Source organism: Procambarus clarkii, chromosome 26 (genome assembly GCF_040958095.1).
Source record: "Procambarus clarkii isolate CNS0578487 chromosome 26, FALCON_Pclarkii_2.0, whole genome shotgun sequence".
In the NCBI taxonomy this organism is placed as follows: Eukaryota; Metazoa; Arthropoda; class Malacostraca; order Decapoda; family Cambaridae; genus Procambarus; species Procambarus clarkii.
The window spans coordinates 8,811,782-8,831,370 of record NC_091175.1 but is presented as its reverse complement, the minus strand read 5'-3'; the positions used below and the strand labels follow the sequence as shown (position 1 = coordinate 8,831,370).

Genomic DNA, 19,589 nt, shown 5'->3' with positions numbered 1-19,589 from the left:
AAATGAGAGCGGGTTGGGAAAGATATAAAACGAGTGCGTTTATACCAATTTCTCCAACTTTCATTGAATCTAAAATCTGTACCGCCATGAACACTTATAACGATATATTGATGCCGCACACCTCATCTACACAATATATATATATATATGAAACTGTGGGAATCTGACTTTCCAGGGAAACATCCTTTTGGGTTCCCCTTGATATGTCCTTAACACAAACCTCAGCAAACAACCAAGAGCAGCTTTATTAAAACCACTCAAAGTTAGTCTAAAATTAAATGATAGGACATGTCAAAGGGTTCTAAATGAGGTTAAACTTTGGAAAAAAGAGTGATACTAGCCATGAATTCTTTACTAACAACCTATAGAATTTTGTGTACTGTAGACCCATGTTATGATATACTGAGTATATCAGTTATACTGTACGTGTGTATTTGTATTTGCAGTGGAAGGCATGCTGATCGTGACCAGTGGTAACGTGGTCACTGCCATCACCGCCCTCTCCATGTCTGCTATTTCCACCAACGGCCAGATCAAAGGAGGTTTGTCATCCACTATTTCATATTTCTCCCACTAATTATATAGCAGCATGCCCTTGGTTCATGCGTGTGATGAATGCACACCCTGTCTTCCCCCAGTATGTACCTGCTGCTTCGAGCGCTAGCTCCTGAACCCCGCCTTGTCATCAGTTGGTTGTCTAGAGTAGTGTAGTGACTCCCTCTGAAGTTTTCAGTCATGGTTTTCCATTATTTTCTTAGAGTCGTCATATTAAGCACGTCTTCTCTGTTTACTTATTCCGTCGAGTATCTTGATGCAATTACCATATCACATCACCTCTATCCTTTGTGTCCTCCTGTGTACATGGTGTATTCGTGCTTAATGGTACTCAGGTGTGTAGGTCTGCATACAATAACCATTTGCTCCACAACTCCACTCAACTTCCATCGCCACTCCACTCCACACCACTTGTTGCCCCACTCCACTCCACCTGTTGTCCCACTCCACACTACTTGCCCTCCCCCCCATCATTTCTCCACCCTGCTACCTGCCACTGCTCACATATTCATCACTAAACAAAGCAAGAATACGTTTCCGTCTTTGAAGACAAAAAGTAGAATGCAAGTCAGCGTTGTTAATATTTTAGAATGTAGATCAGGCATTGGAGACGTCACTTAATATGACTGTTGATTACTGACCTTGTAGCTCGTCAGAGAGAACATATTCCCTTGATAATTGTTGATCAAAGATAATGTTTAATGTGTATGTGTCTGTATTGCAAATTATTTCACATTGTTGCCATACAGTAAAGGTAATAAAATAAGTTTCTAGATCAGTTGTGTTCTGATTGGGTACACGTGACCACCTTTCCCTGTTCTTCCCTCTACTTTTCCCTCACCTCACACATGTGCTGCATGTCACTTATACACTAGCTTCATTGATTGTTGCTGCCAACAGTAGCAAGTTTATTGTGTGCACTCCACACTCATCCTGTGAATGGTAGTATATTGTGCACCCCATATTCCTCCTGTGAGCAGTAGTAAATTGTGCACTTATGTACCTGGGATGTATATGTGATAAGAGGTAGTTTATTGTGCACTCCATGCTTATCCTGTGAGTGGAAGCTTATTGGATGCTCACAGAATGCTCACTCATCCTGTGAGCAGTAGTATATTGTGCACACCATACTTATCATGTGAACTGTAATATATTGTGCACACCATACTCATCTTGTGAGATATATATAATATATTGTGCATACCACACTCATCATGTGAGATATGGTTGAAATATATTGTGCACAACATACTCATCTTGTGAGATTAGTATACTGTGCACACCATACTCATCTTGTGAGATGTAGTATATTGTGCAAACCATACTCATCATGTGAGATATAATATATTGTGCACACCATACTCATGTGAGCTGTAATATACTGTGCACACCATACTCATCATGTGCTCTGTAATATATTGTGCACACCAAACCAATCTTGTGAGCAGTATTTGGTAAGTTATCTCTTCTCATCAAATACTGTAGTTTACATCTGATTACATGTCTCATCTATCCTTCTCCCAGGCACTGAAGTGCCTTTCCATCACTTTTCATATTAAAATTCCATGACTCTCTGCAGGTGGGACTTACTACATGATCAGTCGCTCGCTGGGACCGGAGTTTGGAGGAGCTATTGGCTTGATTTTCTCCCTGGCCAATGCCATTGCTGCCTCCATGTACGTCGTCGGGTTTTGTGAGTCCTTGAATGACTTGCTCAAGTCCCAGGGACTCCTGATTTTCGACAATGGTGTAAATGATGTGAGGGTGATTGGCAGTATTACACTCGTCATCCTCTTTGCTATCTGTATCATCGGCATGGAGTGGGAAGCTAGGGTGAGTTACTGTGGTGTGCTCAATTATTCTCTCATTGACTAGAACTTTCATGATTCAAGATGACAATTTAAATCACAAAACTACTGTACACAAACTTTAGGTACCTGTACTGGTAATTAATTAGTTTACTAAGGACACAATATCTATTTTGTAATGGGTGGCAGAAAGATTTTAGAGTTCAAGAAGTAGACCTCAGTGTTCCATGGACTAAGCAATTTACAGCTGTGGTGAACTAATTAGATTTATTTTATTATATCATTAATAAAAATTTTATTAATACTGTACTGTATATATACTGTATTTATTATTACAGTATAGAGTATGTGCATACACACAAGTCAGAGCAAAATATTTAAGTAGAGTATTATTAAAATGTTGATCTATGTACAGGCACAAGTAGTTCTACTGGTGGTGCTTCTGGTGGCCATCTTGGACTTTATCATCGGTGCCTTTGTGGGTCCTCTTACTGATGAAGAGATCGCCATGGGTTTCGTCGGCGTCAATGGTAAGGATCCTGTTTTGGCATTGGACTTTTGTTTTTCTGCTGGGGCTTGTCCCAAGTGCTCTCTAATGTTGTTGCCAGGAGTGACAGAGATAGGCACATACCTGTAGTATAGTAGTTAGATCAGTCGACTCGCAACCTATTGTAACCAAGTTCGATTCATGGGCAGGGTGAGGGGATATGGACATGTTTCCTTACACATCAGGTCTCTGTTAACCTAGCAGTAAATAGGAAGTTTGGTAACTATAATAGCTGGCATACTGGGAAAGATCAATTTTTGGCCTAAGGGGACCTTGATAACCTGCAAGGCTTTCTGTTCCCAGCACTAGAAAATTATTATCAGATTGAATGGAGTACATACAGCAGGGACAAGGGTGAGGGGAGAGGGAACAAGAGCCCTTACCAATGCTCAATGCCTTTTACTTCTTGCTGCAGGGACGGTGCTGTCCAACAACCTCTACTCAGACTACCGTGATGAGGGAGCCCAGAGTGGGGAGGAAGGCAACATGGGATTCTTTGGTGTCTTCAGTGTTTTCTTCCCTGCCTGTACCGGCATCCTGGCTGGTGCCAACATCTCTGGTGACCTGAAGGTATGTACAAGGAAGAGTGGTCAGGACTAAGATGCATTGCAATGTTTGGATATATATATATATATATAAGTACTTGAAGGAATTCACAATGGCATCTTATTTATCCCATTTAATTAAGAATGAAATAAGTTAAAATATAAAATTTGTATATTCTCTTTAACTGCACTCAGACTAAAGATATTTTCACATATGCAAACATAATGTAGATGTAATATTTTTGTTGGATCTTAAAATAGTATTAGTAAATTGTACAATGATTCATCAGATCTATTAAAGATTACTTTGTTCTTTAATTAGGTTTTATCATAATCATATCAATACAGTATATATATAGACTCATACATATCAAAACATAGATCAATACACTCACAATATGTGTAAACTCTCATACTGACCTGACATTTATGGATCATCAGGACCCATCAGCAGCCATCCCAAGGGAACAATTCTGGCCATCGTTATCACCTACATATCCTACATGTTCCTTGTGGTGTTGGCTGGGGCTGTGGAATTGAGGGATGCAACTGGAAATGTCACTCAAGTCTTGGACTCGTCTTACAGCAACTGTACAGGCATAGTCTGTGAATTCGGTCTTCTCAACAGCTCTCAGGTACGTTGCTAACACACTAATTATGTGCTGAAGTGAATTTGTATTCCGCAATAACACATAATGGGCATTTAAGTTTGTACTGTATTGTCCAGTTGGACGCTAAAACCTTGTACTTTTGTCATGTCACCTCTTGTTCATTTGGCTTCTGAGTCTTTTGCTTGTGTTGCATCAGTCAACCTTCATGATGAATCAGTTAATAAAAAATACTGTATTGGACTATTATTTGTTTAATAACAATGGGTTTGCTAATACAGTAAGTAGTTTACCATTTTGGAAAAGAGAAAGAAAATTAGACAATGTTGTTCAAGTGTATCAAAAGGTAGGAAAAGTTGAATAAGAAAAATGTAAAAGAAATTATTCCAGAAAGAAGATATTCCAGATATACATAGTACCAGAAAACATTTAATGAACATGGAAAACTATAATCAGGCTTTGAGTTATATGAAATGCAAAATTCTGAGCAGATCATTTGCCTATTGTCTTAACTTAGGTCTACTGTTTGTAGGACCGGATCATGCTTAGTCAGGCAGGACAGCATACTGGCACAAAAGCCACGGAGAACTTCAAGCAGTCTCTGCAGGGTCATAATGGTGCTAGGGAGTCACTGGAGAATATTTAATCGGCACAGAATGACTGATAACAGTCCATTCGTGAAAACTCAAAACTTTTTATGTGCTGACACAATCAGGTGGCAGCATTACACACACTTCTGGGTTTCCTGGCCTTCTAATATACTTCATACAGTAATAAACATTCTGCTCACAGGAAGTGGGACAGGAAGATTGGGTTTCATAGCAGTCAAATGTTATGCTTAGAAAGGCACTTTTCACGCAACTCGAAGTCTGATTTCAGAGCTCACTCATCCTGCTGTTAGCTAAAGAAAGAATCTGTAATAAATGCAAAGATAAATAACAAGCAAGATGCCTGTATTGCAGAACATTGTCCTAAGGGAAGGTATCACTTGCAGGGGAGATGGTAATGAACTTAAATCATTTGTATACCTAATGGATCACCTGTCTAATCGAGACAGAAAGCACACCAAGTTATAGTAGAATGAGAGGCTCAACCTTGCTTTGCCCAAGTCTCAACTGGAAACATAATCTAGCATTCCAGAATCACACTCATGAAAAACCTTCAAATTGAAGTGATGTTGATCTGGGCATTGCCTCTTCTTCTGCAACAGCACAACTCATTGCTGTAACCTATCCAATCAGCCTGCCTACATAAATTTAGTTTATATTAATTTTGATCTTATGATTTTCTCTATTACGTTTATTCAAATTTAGTATTCTTTCAGTTATCAGTGTAGTAGTGAGTAATATTAGAGCACAGAGGTAAAGGTCAAATTCATGAACACTATCCACCCAAATCACTACCAGCTTTCCTTGCCTCGTCCTCAGCATATGATCCTGTCCTATGCATACAGTGATCTTACCTTAGGGAGCAGCTAAATGAGATGGCTCAGATAATGTAAACGTTGAATGTTTCTTTTCAAACTAAGTTATGGACAACTGCAAGTGCAAATGACAAGATGTTGTGTGCCAAAAGAATAGAAAGTTTCAAAAGTAAATTGAGTAAATACTCTGACAGAGAACATTTGGCAGTTCCAAGTCCTTGATGCAATTGATGTAACAATGAATGATGACTGCCTCTTTCTTTATTGTGTGTAATGATCGCTCTTCCCCAACATACATTCATTCTCTCAATTTGACCCACCCCTCTCTTGCAGGTAATGGAGCTGGTGGCCATCTTCGGCCCACTGATCTATGCTGGTTGCTTTGCTGCCACCATCTCCTCTGCTCTGGCCTCCATTGTCTCGGCACCCAAAGTTTTCCAGGTAATGTACTGCACCTACTACAGTTCAGTTTGATGAATAAATTAATATTATTTTATATACTAGATTTCAAGCATGGGCAAGTTTGCCCACTCAAAGTATACGGGACAGAAGTATTTAAAATTAAATTTATTCATGGGTTTATTATATTTGCTAACCTGTTGGTTTTTAAAACAAGCAAGTTAGGATGTACGTGTACTCTGGAAACTAAAATTTTTAAACTGACTTTAAAACAACTTCAATTATTTATGATACAGTATACTGTTACACCTGATCATGGGGGGCCATTATGTAGCTATATATATATATATATAGCTACATAACTAATACAAAAAAAGTTATATAAAGTTTGTTCAGTTTTATTTGCATGTACTGTAGTAGTTTGTGATTTATTTATTTATATATTAAATTGCTTTACTTTCCATGAAGACTTAAGATTTTTTTCCTTGCAGGCTTTGTGTAAGGATAAGCTGTACCCATTTATTGAGTTCTTCGCTAAGGGCTATGGCAGGGGAGAGGAGCCATACCGTGGCTACGTCCTTACCTTCGTCATCGTGCTCGTCTTTACATTGATTGGTAGGTTGTGAAGTTCATGCAAGGGGCAGAGGCGTCTCTGTTGGGTCGTGGGTCATGGCATGTAAGGGGACAGAAATATTTGTGTTGGGTCATGTAAGGTGGCAGAGACATCTGTTGGTTCATGGCTTATGGTATATAATGGTCTGAGACACCTGTGCTGGGAGCATAGTGTTGGGGGGGGCACCTGGGTCATTCTGAGTAAATTAAATTTGACTGGAAGATAATATTTAATGTTTTAAGTTTAGAAAGTATATTTAATTGTCAAAATACCTCAAATACATATTAAGAATATAGTAATGTATAATAAAAGTATAGTATATATAGTAAAATATATAAAATTATAATATAGTAATGTATCATAAAGGTATATTAATAGTGAATAATTCAACAGCGACCACAGTCCATTAATCATGTGCCTTCTCTCCCTTCGCCTTGTCAGCTCGCCTCGATTCAATTGCTCCCATCATCACCAACTTCTTCCTGGCCGCCTACGCCCTCATCAACTTCTCCACCTTCCATGCCTCCCTACAGCACATTCCCAGCTGGAGACCCACCTTCAAGGTTTGTTCCACCATCTTGTATTGATTTTGTTGATACAACATGATGGAGTCTTCCCCAAATAGATAATTTTGGAGGGGACCCATCATTGAAACGGATATTTAATGTCCAGGACCCGGATTTATGAAGCAGTTACGCTAGCACTTACGAACCTGTATATATTTTCTCAATCTTTGGTGGCTTTGTTTACAATTATTAAGCAGTTAATGAGCTCCGAAGCACCAGGAGGCTGTTTATAACAATAACAATAGTTGATTGGCAAGTTTTCATGCATGCAAACTGTTTAATAAATGTAACCAAATCCGTCAAAGATTGAGGAAAGATGTACACGTTCGTACGTACTTGCGTAACTGCTTCGTGAATCTGGGTACAGAGACTTAATTATATGCTCTTTTTAAGTAAATTCTATAATACAAAATATTTTTTGCAGTTACACAAATGACAGATTATAATACAGTATTTGTTTTATTATTGCATGCTTATTCCAGTGGTATATTAATATATTTGTGCATTGCAGTACTATAACAAGTGGCTGAGTCTGGTTGGGGACTGTTGTGTACAGCCATCATGTTCCTCATCCAGTGGTACACAGCACTCATCACTGTCGTCATCATCCTCGTCCTTTACATCATTGTGTCCTACAGAAAGCCAGGTAATCTTCCATTCCCAGCTTTTGTTCAAATTTTCCTCTCTTCTTCTCTGTTTGTACTTTCTTACTCAAAGCATTTCCTTTCTTAGCCTAACAGGAAGGGTATTGAATTTGAATATCAGGACAAGAAGTCGTTTAAGCTTATCGAGGTCCCCTTCATTAAGGATGAGGCTGTATATACAATCAACTATTCAGTGCTGACCTTAACCTGTCTGAATGACATACATAGTTCCCTGGTTCCACACCTTTGGCATAAAATTATTGTCAGTGGCAGGAACTTGCTAGTAATTATTAGTCATCTTGCCTGGCCACCTGAGCCGACTCCCACCAAAACAACAGCACCACACCACCCTGACTTAAGGCATGTCACATGCTTCCTGACTGTATGTCATGTTAGCAGTCAGGGACTGGATTTTCAGTTAAATATGGCCGAGTTTTTACAGTCTGAATTTTTGCATTCTGTGTTCAAGAGTTCGACTTGCTAGCAGTGCCTAAAGTTGTGAATGTTTACAGCTATGGCTTAGCTCTGTGAGACTATACCATTTGACTGTGCATTCCATTCCTCTCTTATCACACTATCACACCAAACTACATGCTCTTCTCTCACTTATGATATCTGTATATAAGGCTTAATCACTGCAATCACCTCAAACTCACTGGTAACTATGAATTGTCTTCTCATAAGCTTACTTCTTGCATAAAGAATAATTTGTTAAATAGCTACATAAGTTCTCCGAAGATGTGACTTATGGCCAGCAGAGTTTGTCGACTGGGCTCTGACAAATTATTTTGTTTTTGTGTTAGCAGGTCCTTTGCCTTAGGGACCAAGCAGTAGACTCAGAAAATATCATTAATAATAAAATTTTGCCGAAACTAAAAATTATTATAGCTTCAGGAAATATTGAATGTGTAAATGAATGTCAGTAGCTTTAAGTGGAAATAATGTTGAGGCTCACTACTGAAAATGATGTTTTATCTGTAAATGCTTTATCAAATCAAATCCTTTATTTGAAAAAAGCCCTTACAGCCAAAATGTCATCTTCAGTGATGTCTTCTCTCAGATTTGTATTTCATAATAATTGCATGGCTTTTGTCTTCCAGATGTAAACTGGGGGTCATCAACACAAGCACAGACGTACAACCTTGCTCTGAGCTCAGTCTTGACTCTAAATCAGATGGAAGAGCATATCAAAACCTACCGTCCCCAGATCCTGGTGTTGAGTGGGTCACCCTCCTCCAGGCCGCCTCTTATCCACTTTGCACATTCCATCACGAAGAATATGTCCCTTCTGGTCACAGGTCACTGCTTCAAAGTAAGTTATTTGCACAAATTAGGTGGACAAATGATAGACAACAATTGTTCTTATGATAATGGGGTAGATACAGTAAAAAGAAATGTATTTAAATAGTCAGATGACAACAAAATGATAATAGGTAGTAAGAAAGTTGACACTTTACTTTATGATCACAGGAGCAACAGTCACAAAGGTTACGGGCAAGACTGATAGCAGAAGCCACTAGCTGGTTGTATCGACACAAGGTGAAGGCCTTCTACTCCATTGCTGACGGCCCCTCTATGGATTTGGCTGCCAGGATGCTAATGTGTAATGTGGGACTGGGTAAATTACGACCCAATTTAGTCCTCATGGGTTACAAGTCCACCTGGCAGACATGCCCATCTGAGGAACTACAGAGTTATTTCAAAACCATCCAGTGAGTGACTATACTATGTTTTATTTGTATAAATATTTATGTATTTTGCCATAATTGTGTTTGTTAGAAATTGTATAATGTTTCTCTTATGCCTTGTATTTCTTATATTTATAAATGTGATATCCCTACAGTTATGCTTTTGGCTTGTACCTGGCTGTTGGAATCTTGCGCGTAGAGGGCGGCCTTGACTATTCTAACCTCACAGAGGTGCCACAGGAGGAAGAAGAAGCCACCTACAATGCTAATGCTGCTGCCAACCCTACGTCTTCCAGTGCCCCCACTACATCCAGCCCCAATCCCTCAGCTTTACCTTCATCTGTTTCTGCAGGCAGCTTTGATCACTACCAAAATGAAGCTGATCTTCATCCTGATTCCTGTAAGTAATGACATTGATCAATCAAGTTTTTGTCCAAATTTTCCTTGATACAAGTGAAATAACTTCAGAAGCACTATTCTACTGCGTAACGTGTTTTCCATACTCACTGGGTACATGGCTCAGATAACAACTGAGGGACTGCAAACAAAATATATAGTTTTTCAATACTTTCATTACTGTTTTTTTATTACTGTTGATGTAAAAAATTTTGTATTGCAGGTAAAATGTATAATTTAAAAAAAAATTATAATTTAGAATATCCATTGCCTATTATATAACTTTGACACTGAATCAAATACACCCTAAATATTATGACCAGGTCATGCACGATTTTGCAGAATAAAGACACATGGAATTGGTAAAGATTTTTTAAATCTGCAAAGTGTGGATGATTTTTTACTACAATTAGCACAATCGGAGTCAGGGTTTGATTCTTAGGCAGAACAAGACATTTGGGCACACTTCCTTGCATGCACACCTGCCTGTGTTGTGAATTGTATTCTAGGAAAGATTAGCCATTAGCTAGGAGGATTTTGATGCTCCTCATAGACTTCCTGTTACCGACAATGAGAATCGTACATAGTTTGTTTATTGGAGACAGGAAGCCTGTAATTAGGCTTATCGAGGTCTGCCTAAGCCTGCTTTTACCTTCCCCAAGAAGCAACTTAAGCGATGCTTCGGTCCAACTCCTGGATACCTATATTTACTGCTAGGTGAACAAAGACATCAGATGAAAGGAAACAGGCCGAACTGTTTCTATCCTGCCCAAGAATTGACCCAGAGTCCCTCAGTTGTGTGCCATGGACATAGACCATTGAACTCCAGGATCCGTGTCTCTAAATATTCATCCCTTCTGGAAATATCACACTTGTTGTGTGCAGCTTTATCAGTCCTGTATTTACAGCGACACTGGTGTCAATGTGATACCATAGTGACACCAGTGGTACCACAGTGCCAGGCCAACACACTTACACATTTCCAGAGATTGAATGTGTATGAAAAATTTAATGCAATATATTTTAAAACTGCCATTCTTCAAATGGAAATTCACAAATGCATATGAAGGTCCACAAACCCTGATCTTTGTTGATGGAAATAAATTAGAAGAAAAAAACAAAAACAAATTGCAGCTTGTTTTGAGAAGATAATAAATTCAAGTTAATACTATAGCACACAGTCAGTTAAAACAACTGCAACAACTAATTTTTAGTAAGTTTTTGATCTATATAATTTGCTGTTTGTATACTTAATGTATTATTAATAATAAAATTATTATAATGTTAATTATCACTAATTATTTTTATTATAAATAATTTTTTATTAAAGACAGAGCTACATTAAAGCCTTACATGGCCATATTATATAGCTGCATAATGCTCAGGACTACATTAATTAAAGCTCAAGATGACATTAACCCTTCTCAGTAGGAAATTGCCTTGAAATTGAGAAGCGATGCTTAAGTTTACGTGATTTGCTAATACAATATTTAAATACTTCACTTCTGAAATCTAATTTTCACATGCCTTTTATAGAATTTGTAGCATACACTTCTGACTGTTTATTCTAAAACAGCTGCTGCTGGGGGACAGACCAATGCTGCAACATCAAATAATGATGAAAGCAACCCATCATTCCTGGAGGGCATGAAGATGGGCAAGAAGAAGAAAGACCCCATGTACCGCCTGCCCAATGGTGAGGTTGTTGCACCGCAGGTTGTGGACGCTATGCTTCGCTTCACTCGTAAACAGCCCAAGGGAACCATTGATGTGTGGTGGCTCTATGATGATGGCGGTAAGTTGCTAGTTGATGGAACTTGTTGTAGTTGGGTCCTGTCAGCATCCTAACATGATGACCCAATTTATTTTAGAAGGCTTAGACCTTTAATTCTTTTTTTTATATGAATAACCTAAACCAATTATTTTTTATATATGCACTATATCAAACTTAATACCATCATCAACATCACTACCACATTTCCACCTTTCATGGTGTGGGGAGATATCAGCCAAGAAGACATATAGGATTCCAAAAGAAAAGAAAAGAATAAAGATAGTTCCCCCCTTCCCTCCAAAAAAATTATTCATCATACCCTCCATACTACATATTGTAGCATTATGTAGAACCAGCATTGCTACACCCCAATAGTACATCCATTAATGCCCCTCACTACTTAATACGAGTTCAAGAAGGTGTCAAGTGCTTCGTGTGAGCTGTCATCCAAACATTGTCAAATGTTTTTAACAAACTGATTCTAGCTTTCATAATTCTGTATCAGTTTTCATGCTTAGTTTCTTTCTCCACACATGCACCCTATCTGTCCAGTGTGTTCTTCATATTTGAAATGATTTTTGCTTATGTGATGATAACTCGTTCTAGTTTTCTGTAATTCACTTTCTGTATATCATAACCAACAAATTACCATCCTGATCCTTGCCCTCAGGTCTGACAATGTTGATCCCTTACATCCTTACTACCCGAGCAGCCTGGTCCTCCTGCAAATTGAGGGTCTTCTGCCTTGCTAACAAGAAGGTAATTACAGTATAACCTTTATTTTAATTGTATACATTATTATGAGAGTTCAATCCTGAGTGTTGAACAATACTATACTGAAGTCTAGAACCATTTATAAGTTTGGATTCTCACTTTTACTTAATGTGTTCTCAAACTATAGTTTTATTTCTTTAATTTCATCTGGTGAGTGTTTTACTAGTGTAGTGGTAAAGTGTTAGTTTTCTCTAGTGTAGATGGTTCAGTACAGTATTTGGAAGGAATGGATGCCAGTCAGCTTATTTGTGCTCACTACCTATTGTGCTTTGCCATCACTGATAATAATTTCAATTTCATATTAGGCCATATTTTTGTGTGCAAGGTCATGGGAAGTTAAACGAATTAAAACATTTAAGAAATACTGCATATAAAGGTTCAGTTTTTAAAGTAGTCTCATATAAACATAGCAAGAAGGTATCTTTTATATAGGTGCTTCTAGATGTATGGGGGATTTAGGCTAGGTAGGAAAGGTATGTGAAGCATTTTGTGGGTGAACGAAACAAGTGGGTTTCCACTAGGTGAGGCAAACAGGTTCATGACTTGAAGCAGGAAATTGCTTGAAATTAATAGGAGGACATTGAAGTCAAGCGTTACAATGTGAAATACCCAGACAAGGGGTTTAGCACAACCTAGATTGTGTATCAAGTATTAGTACAGGGTAAGCAAGACTCTTGGGATTGCTTTATGACCTTTCCTAAGTAGTGCAATATAGTGAGGAACAGAGGGCATGACAATGATTGCAAGTTGAGAAGGATTGAGCTAATTTAGAACCAAATCGATCTGAAGCAAGGAATCTCTCTGCCATGGATCATTACATGGGAGGAAGGGCAAGACCAGAAGTCAATTGCACATTTATGGAAACACTAAATACGGCATATGATAAGTGATTATTGTATGTCCAATTAAATGTGAGCATAAGGTGGGTAAATAATAAAGCAGAAGGAGGTCATTGATTTTAAATAATAAACTATTATAACTTGTCAATTCATTTTATCACACATAAAATGTATCATCATAGATAAACAAGCACTTCAACACTCCAGACGTCATCCACTGCCAACCCTACTGCTTCAGAAGACCAGACATACAGTGCTCATCATGAATCACTCGAATGCACTCTTCAAGTGTCTTCCATCATTCGTTTATCTGACATGCCCAAACCTTCTCAATATGCTGTCTCCAGTTTTGCTATTTCTTGATTTTTGTACTCTAGGCATAAACTTGACAAAAATAGGAGACAGCATGGAGAATTAGTACTACTTTACTACAGTAAATCATGCACAGCATCTTGCCATTGTAAAAACCTAAATGACAGAACTTCAGTATTCATATGTTACGAACAATACATTTAATCCCTCTTTACAAACTGCTTCCACTTAACTTTACTCTCTACCACATCTTTAGTGCTGTTGGCTCTTAATTTCTACTAGATCACACACTGTCCTCTTTGTGATCATCCTCTCCTCTTAACCTCAGATTCATTCAAGTACACTTTTCTTCAGTTTATCATCATCCATTTTTTAGATAGTACTGTAACTCTTCTATCTTGTGTAGGATGACTTGGCCTCTGAGCACCGGCGAATGATTGAGCTGCTGTGCAAGTTCCGAATTGACTTCTCTGATGTCGTGATGGTGCCTGATGTGACACGACGTCCCAGGGAAGAGTCTGTGAGGGATTTCAATAACCTCATCAGCAGCTTCAAGGTTCCACCAGAGGAAGAAGATGGAGGTATGTTGAATATTTTTGTAACCATGCCTTAGCTAAAAACTCTGAAAAGGTAATACTTCTAATGGTATGTCTTAAATCAGTGTGATCATGGTTCTTGTTATGTTTAATAAGTTTAGTTTTGAATAAATTTGAAATGGTAACATTTTTCATCAAAAAGTATATTTGACCTCTTTCTCCTAAATATAAACACTATAGATTTCTTAACTGTGTTTTTGCTTTGACTCTTTGCATGTTAGGTGAGGTGCTTCAGGAGTTCAGAAATATGGAAGAGAAGGTCCTTATTTATTTATTTATTTATTTATTTATTATACTTGTTCCTTTAGGTGCTGACTAGCAGTTTCTTGTTAGTTTTGTAGTACTGTAATGTCTTAATTTCTTTAATTACATAATCTTCAATCTCTTCAGTATAATGGGTTTGGAGGGTGTCTAGTGATTATTTAGAAGACAGCTAGATTTAGAGGATGCTGGATGTCACAATATGAACAATACTGGATGTTTAGTCCCAATAAATTAAGTGTTAAGTAATTTTCAATATGAAGTTACCTGTTGGGTAACTTCATATTGAAAATTTGGTTGTCGAGAGGAACAGAGGCCCATAGTGTCTGTGGGGCTGGTGTGGGACATTGTGGAGGGCTGGAGTGTCATCTAGGGTAGCTGCTGCTGTTGAAGGAGTACAGTTGCTATGTTCTGATGCAGGTCTGAGGACGAGTTGCAGTGTACTGGATCCATGGCTTATTTATATGATCTAGCATCTTGGCTGATGTAAACAAATCTTTAGCAGCATTGGGATTGTTGTCAAAATAGGAACCCATTAATGGTGATCGTTGTTACAAGTCTGTAGATGCTGGTGGTATGTAGTGATAGGAGTGTCTCTTACAGTTTCTGAGTTGTATGCGAGTTAGGAGTTCTAGGCAAGATTTGCCTAGAAATCTCTTATTCATTTCACAGTACGTTCACAAATTATGAATCATACACAACTTATTTGTTCATAATTAATTTGTAATAATAATTATGATAACTTTGGTAACAGAATAGGTCTGTCATTCTTCTACCACAATAATTATAACCACTATAATTTCCATCTCCATTTTTGAACCCTTTGATTTTCATGACTTTTTTTTTTCTCCAGTCAAAATCTGTGAGGGGATCACGGAGTCAGAGTTAGTAGCTCTGAAGGACAAGACCAACCGCCACATCCGTCTGAGGGAGCTGCTGCTGGAACACTCAAGAGAGGCCTCTTTCATTGTTATGTGAGTTGGGAAAGTTTTTTGGGTATTGTAGATCATGCTTGCATGTTTGGGGAAAAGGGAGAGTGAAAGGGTGGAAAGGAGGGGTAAGTGAGGGATGGAGAAGGAGGAAAAAGGGATGTAGAGAATGAAAGAATCAGGAGGACCGACTGTTACTAGATAGTTTCTGGACAGACTGAGGGCAGAAAATCATATACCATTCATCAAACAAATGACTCCTCTCAACGGACAAAATACAGGGATGCCACGAGAGAAGAAATAGCCAACCTAAAGCTATAATGATAAAGACTATTAACCAACGATAAACGATAACCGATATAAACGATAACCAAGCCCCTCAGGACTGAACTTGGGGCAATGTATGTCACCACATTTCCAAGCCCTTAACAGAAATATAAGCACAGCCACCAAAACACTTTCCTCTTCCAACAGGAACTCCCCATAAAAAAAGATACTCCCCCACTGACCATATGAGAGCTCTGCTAAAGATGACTTTAACTCCACCTTACACCTTTATAATTAGCCTATTAATAAAGCGCACTAATATATAACAATTAAGACAAACTTATATTGTTTTACTAGGAAGGGAAGGTGGGAGAGTGAGAGTGTGTGTGGGAAGGGGAGGTGAGAAAAATAGAAGCAGGAGGAAAAAAGGGGTAAAACATTTTCCTAGTACTTGCTAGCTGTTGCTGGTCCATGTCTGTATTACTACCAAGAGCTCGTTGTATAGATCACGTATTGCATGATACTGACATCATTGATAAGCAATAACCTATAGCAGTCTCATGCAAACTTTGAATTTTCTCCTCATTTGAGGATTATGTTGTAAGAATTCACACTTCTATTCAAATGACATTGCACCTCTTTTTTATTTCTTTATTGGCATATTTAAACAAATAACCCAACTCAAGTTGACAGGTGTCATTTATACAAATAGAGTAAATTGTCTTGAAATTATATGTTAGTCCTACTTACTTTCTCCTGTGTTTGTGTAAACCATATATGCAGTAGGTAGTTTTAATATTTTAATTCTCAAATTTTATACTGCACAGTAATCATCTCTATTACTGTATATTAACCTTCCTGTATACAGTAATAAGACCTGCATAATAAAATATTTAAATTGTTTATTAGAAATTCTGTACTGTACTATAATTTAAATGATGCTTCAGAATTTTGCATTTATTAACTCAAATTTTCCCTTGAAATAATGTGTGCAATATGGATTACATCTTAATATTATTGATGGATTAATAGATAAGGTTGTCAATTCCAAATATGAGTGAGACATTAATGTGTATATGGTTGACAGGACCCTGCCCATGCCTGCTGTGGGGACGGTGTCGGCGCCACTCTACATGGCTTGGCTGGAAACCCTCACGCACCAGATGCCACCCTTCCTCCTCCTCCGTGGCAATCAGTCCTCAGTTCTTACCTTCTACTCTTGAGAACCCCCACGCACTCGGTGCTACACTGGACACTGCTTCAACCATTGTGTGTTGCTCATCCAGCACTCCTCCATCTCTTATTTAAATTTACATGTTTTCCAAGGTGCTCAGGATGTATCCTACAGCCATTTGATACTTTTGTTCAAGAATTATCAATTTACTTCATCCCTTCATCCATATCTCTGTAATTCATCCTGAAGTAGCAAGAATTCCTTAAGTTATAAAATATTGCTCTTAAAATTGCTAGGTATGCAAATAGGCTATGGAACTAACAATACTAATGGTGCTAGATGTACCAAGTTATGAGCTATGGGATCAGTCTTTAGTACTTATTATTAATGAATTTCTTCAGGAAATGTTTAAAATAAATATTTTCAAAAGACAGTGTGGAGACGTTCAGTAACAGAATGTCAGAAATTTATTTTAAGTTGCTCCTTATATTCCACAAAGGAATAGGGCATGGAAGCTATAGATACAGTTTATAGATACTCATTATGTAGATGTAATGAATTTGTAGTGCAGATTGAGGAGGCAAGAGGGTTTAGCTGTTAATTTGAATATACAGTAGTACTGTATCACATGTAAACGAAAACATATACATAATGATATGGGGTGATTATATGGATGTGGCAGGTTAAAGAGCAAATAAAGAACAGCACAAAAGTTAGTATGTAAGATGCAAAGTGTTTTGGCAAACTGCTACGAGAGACCATGACATGACAGTTGAAGTGGTCTCTTATGAGACTGGGAGCTCCTCTTGCCTCTTGAGGTTGGAAATGGAGAGAAGGTTATGGGGAACAAAAAAGTGAACAATCTCATGCCATTCCCTTGTTCATTTTTATATTCATACCCTTAAAGATGTCCGCAAAATTTATATACAAAGCAATAAGCCTTTTATTTTTGGTAATTTTTCTGTGATAGTACAATAAGTAATGTTGGGTTGATGTGAGGGACATTGTATGGTTAATATAATGATTATACATTTGGTGTGTATAATAATTATGCATATAGTTTCTTTGGCAATTATAAATTTGGCCTGTCTAATAATTACATTTGATTTGATTGATAACAATATGCATTTTGAGCATTTCATAAATAAATATTTGATCTCTATACAGTATTTGTTTAATATGTTGGACAATTCTACAATTGGTCTCGTATCTACATTTTGTGTGATGACTGTATAATACATGGTGTCTGTTAACTATAATTTGTTATTGGAGAAATGTATATTTTATCCAATTGCTATAGAGTATGTTTATCCAATAAATGTACAAATTGTGTGAGACTTGCACACTTTGTCTGACACCCAGCAATAGAAACGTGTACATAAAAAATTTTTTGCTAAATTTGTCAGACAACTGACATTTTAGCGGACACTGTCTTGCTAAGTGTCGATTGTGCAGGCTCGGTACTGTACTGTGCAGGCTCGGTACTGTACTGTGCAAGTATATTAAAAACATAGCCATTAAATTGATACAAACCAATGCATGTGTAATTTATTTATTTATATTAGGTTATTAATATATAATGATACTTTTCACAAATAATGTTCAAGCATTAAACAAAAATTACATATTTTGTTAGTTATTTTTCCAGTTATTCCAGTTCCAGTTAAAGTGTATTAATCTTACTAAAGTAAGATTAGATTAAGTATTGCCTTGGTTACCAATTCTTTGTCCAGTGTATATATAAATGATTTAAAAATTGATTATACCAAATCATAAATACATATGCATTGTTATACATACTGTATTGCTAAAGTAACGTAAATCAAATTTAAATGGGCTAACCCCAACAAATTTCAAACATGAGAAGGGAGAGTGTGTGTGGGAGCCTGAGACTGCCAAAAGTGAAGACAACCCAAAAATTAGCACAAATTATTCTTGTTAATCTATGCTTCCTCTACTCTCCAGCCATTCAAAATAATGTAGATCAATAAAAGAATAAATATTTAATATTCCACAGTTTGTTAATGTACATATTTTTCAAGGTATTCTCTCTTTGGATACAAGCTGTTATCATGCTGGGTTGGGAATATATAATTGTTTTCTCTTCCATTTGATGACATCCATAAATATAATATTTAATACAGTATTCATCCTCAAATTTTGATAATTAATTCCCAATAAAATAAATCCATTAACCATCACAATATAATGTTTCACTCAACAAAAGTGTCCTTCCGTTGGGAATGCATTGACAAACTCGAGTATATATTCTTGATGTTCACTCAAGCTAATATCTTGCTCATTACAGTCATTAATTGAAAATTTCTTTATTTTTTTTTAAATATTTTAATGAAGTCAAAATAATTGAAGGGAAGTGTCCTGGACAAGGGGTACACCTGCTGGACATTCACCGTAATGTTAATGTAACGTTTGTCGCTACTCTAGCCCATTGATCAGGGCACTATATCATTCTTTAAGCTAAACATCAGGATGTTTAGCTTTAGGATGTTCATCAAATAATCCAGATAAGGCTTCCCGTTAAGAAATTTGGAAGAGCTACAACATTAAAGTACAGTACATCATTTTGATGTACTGTACAGTACATCAACCAGGTAACAGTACTTACTGTACTGTAATTATAAGAAATTGCTAACCCAGTATAACTATATAGCAGGTATACTAAGCTTGCTCTGAAGAACATTAGCTGAGCATGGAATAAAGTGAAGATAATGACCTGAATTTTGTTTGGCAGAAAATATGGAATGTGTGTGCACGATTTCAGTAGTTTTATTGTAGAATTCCTCAAATGGTCAAGATTATGAGACTGGGTCAAAGGCTTGGAGAGAAATTCTTAAATAATCTAAAAAGTGA

At 37.3% G+C, this 19,589-nt stretch overlaps 1 protein-coding gene across 1 annotated transcript; it reads left to right on the top strand.

Moving 5' to 3' along the window:
• Positions 1-409: 409 nt before the first annotated feature.
• LOC138369011 (bumetanide-sensitive sodium-(potassium)-chloride cotransporter-like) lies at positions 410-18,730 on the top strand. Its single transcript, XM_069331846.1, is given in 19 exon segments — positions 410-542; positions 2,135-2,388; positions 2,779-2,893; positions 3,326-3,480; positions 3,897-3,909; positions 3,912-4,090; positions 5,820-5,927; positions 6,377-6,500; positions 6,940-7,061; positions 7,576-7,606; positions 7,609-7,710; positions 8,809-9,020; positions 9,179-9,420; positions 9,552-9,796; positions 11,369-11,587; positions 12,237-12,325; positions 13,898-14,072; positions 15,202-15,322; positions 16,632-18,730. Coding segments are annotated over 19 exon segments (2,730 nt in total). The 5' UTR covers positions 410-454; the 3' UTR covers positions 16,768-18,730.
• The last annotated feature ends 859 nt before the right edge of the window (positions 18,731-19,589 follow it).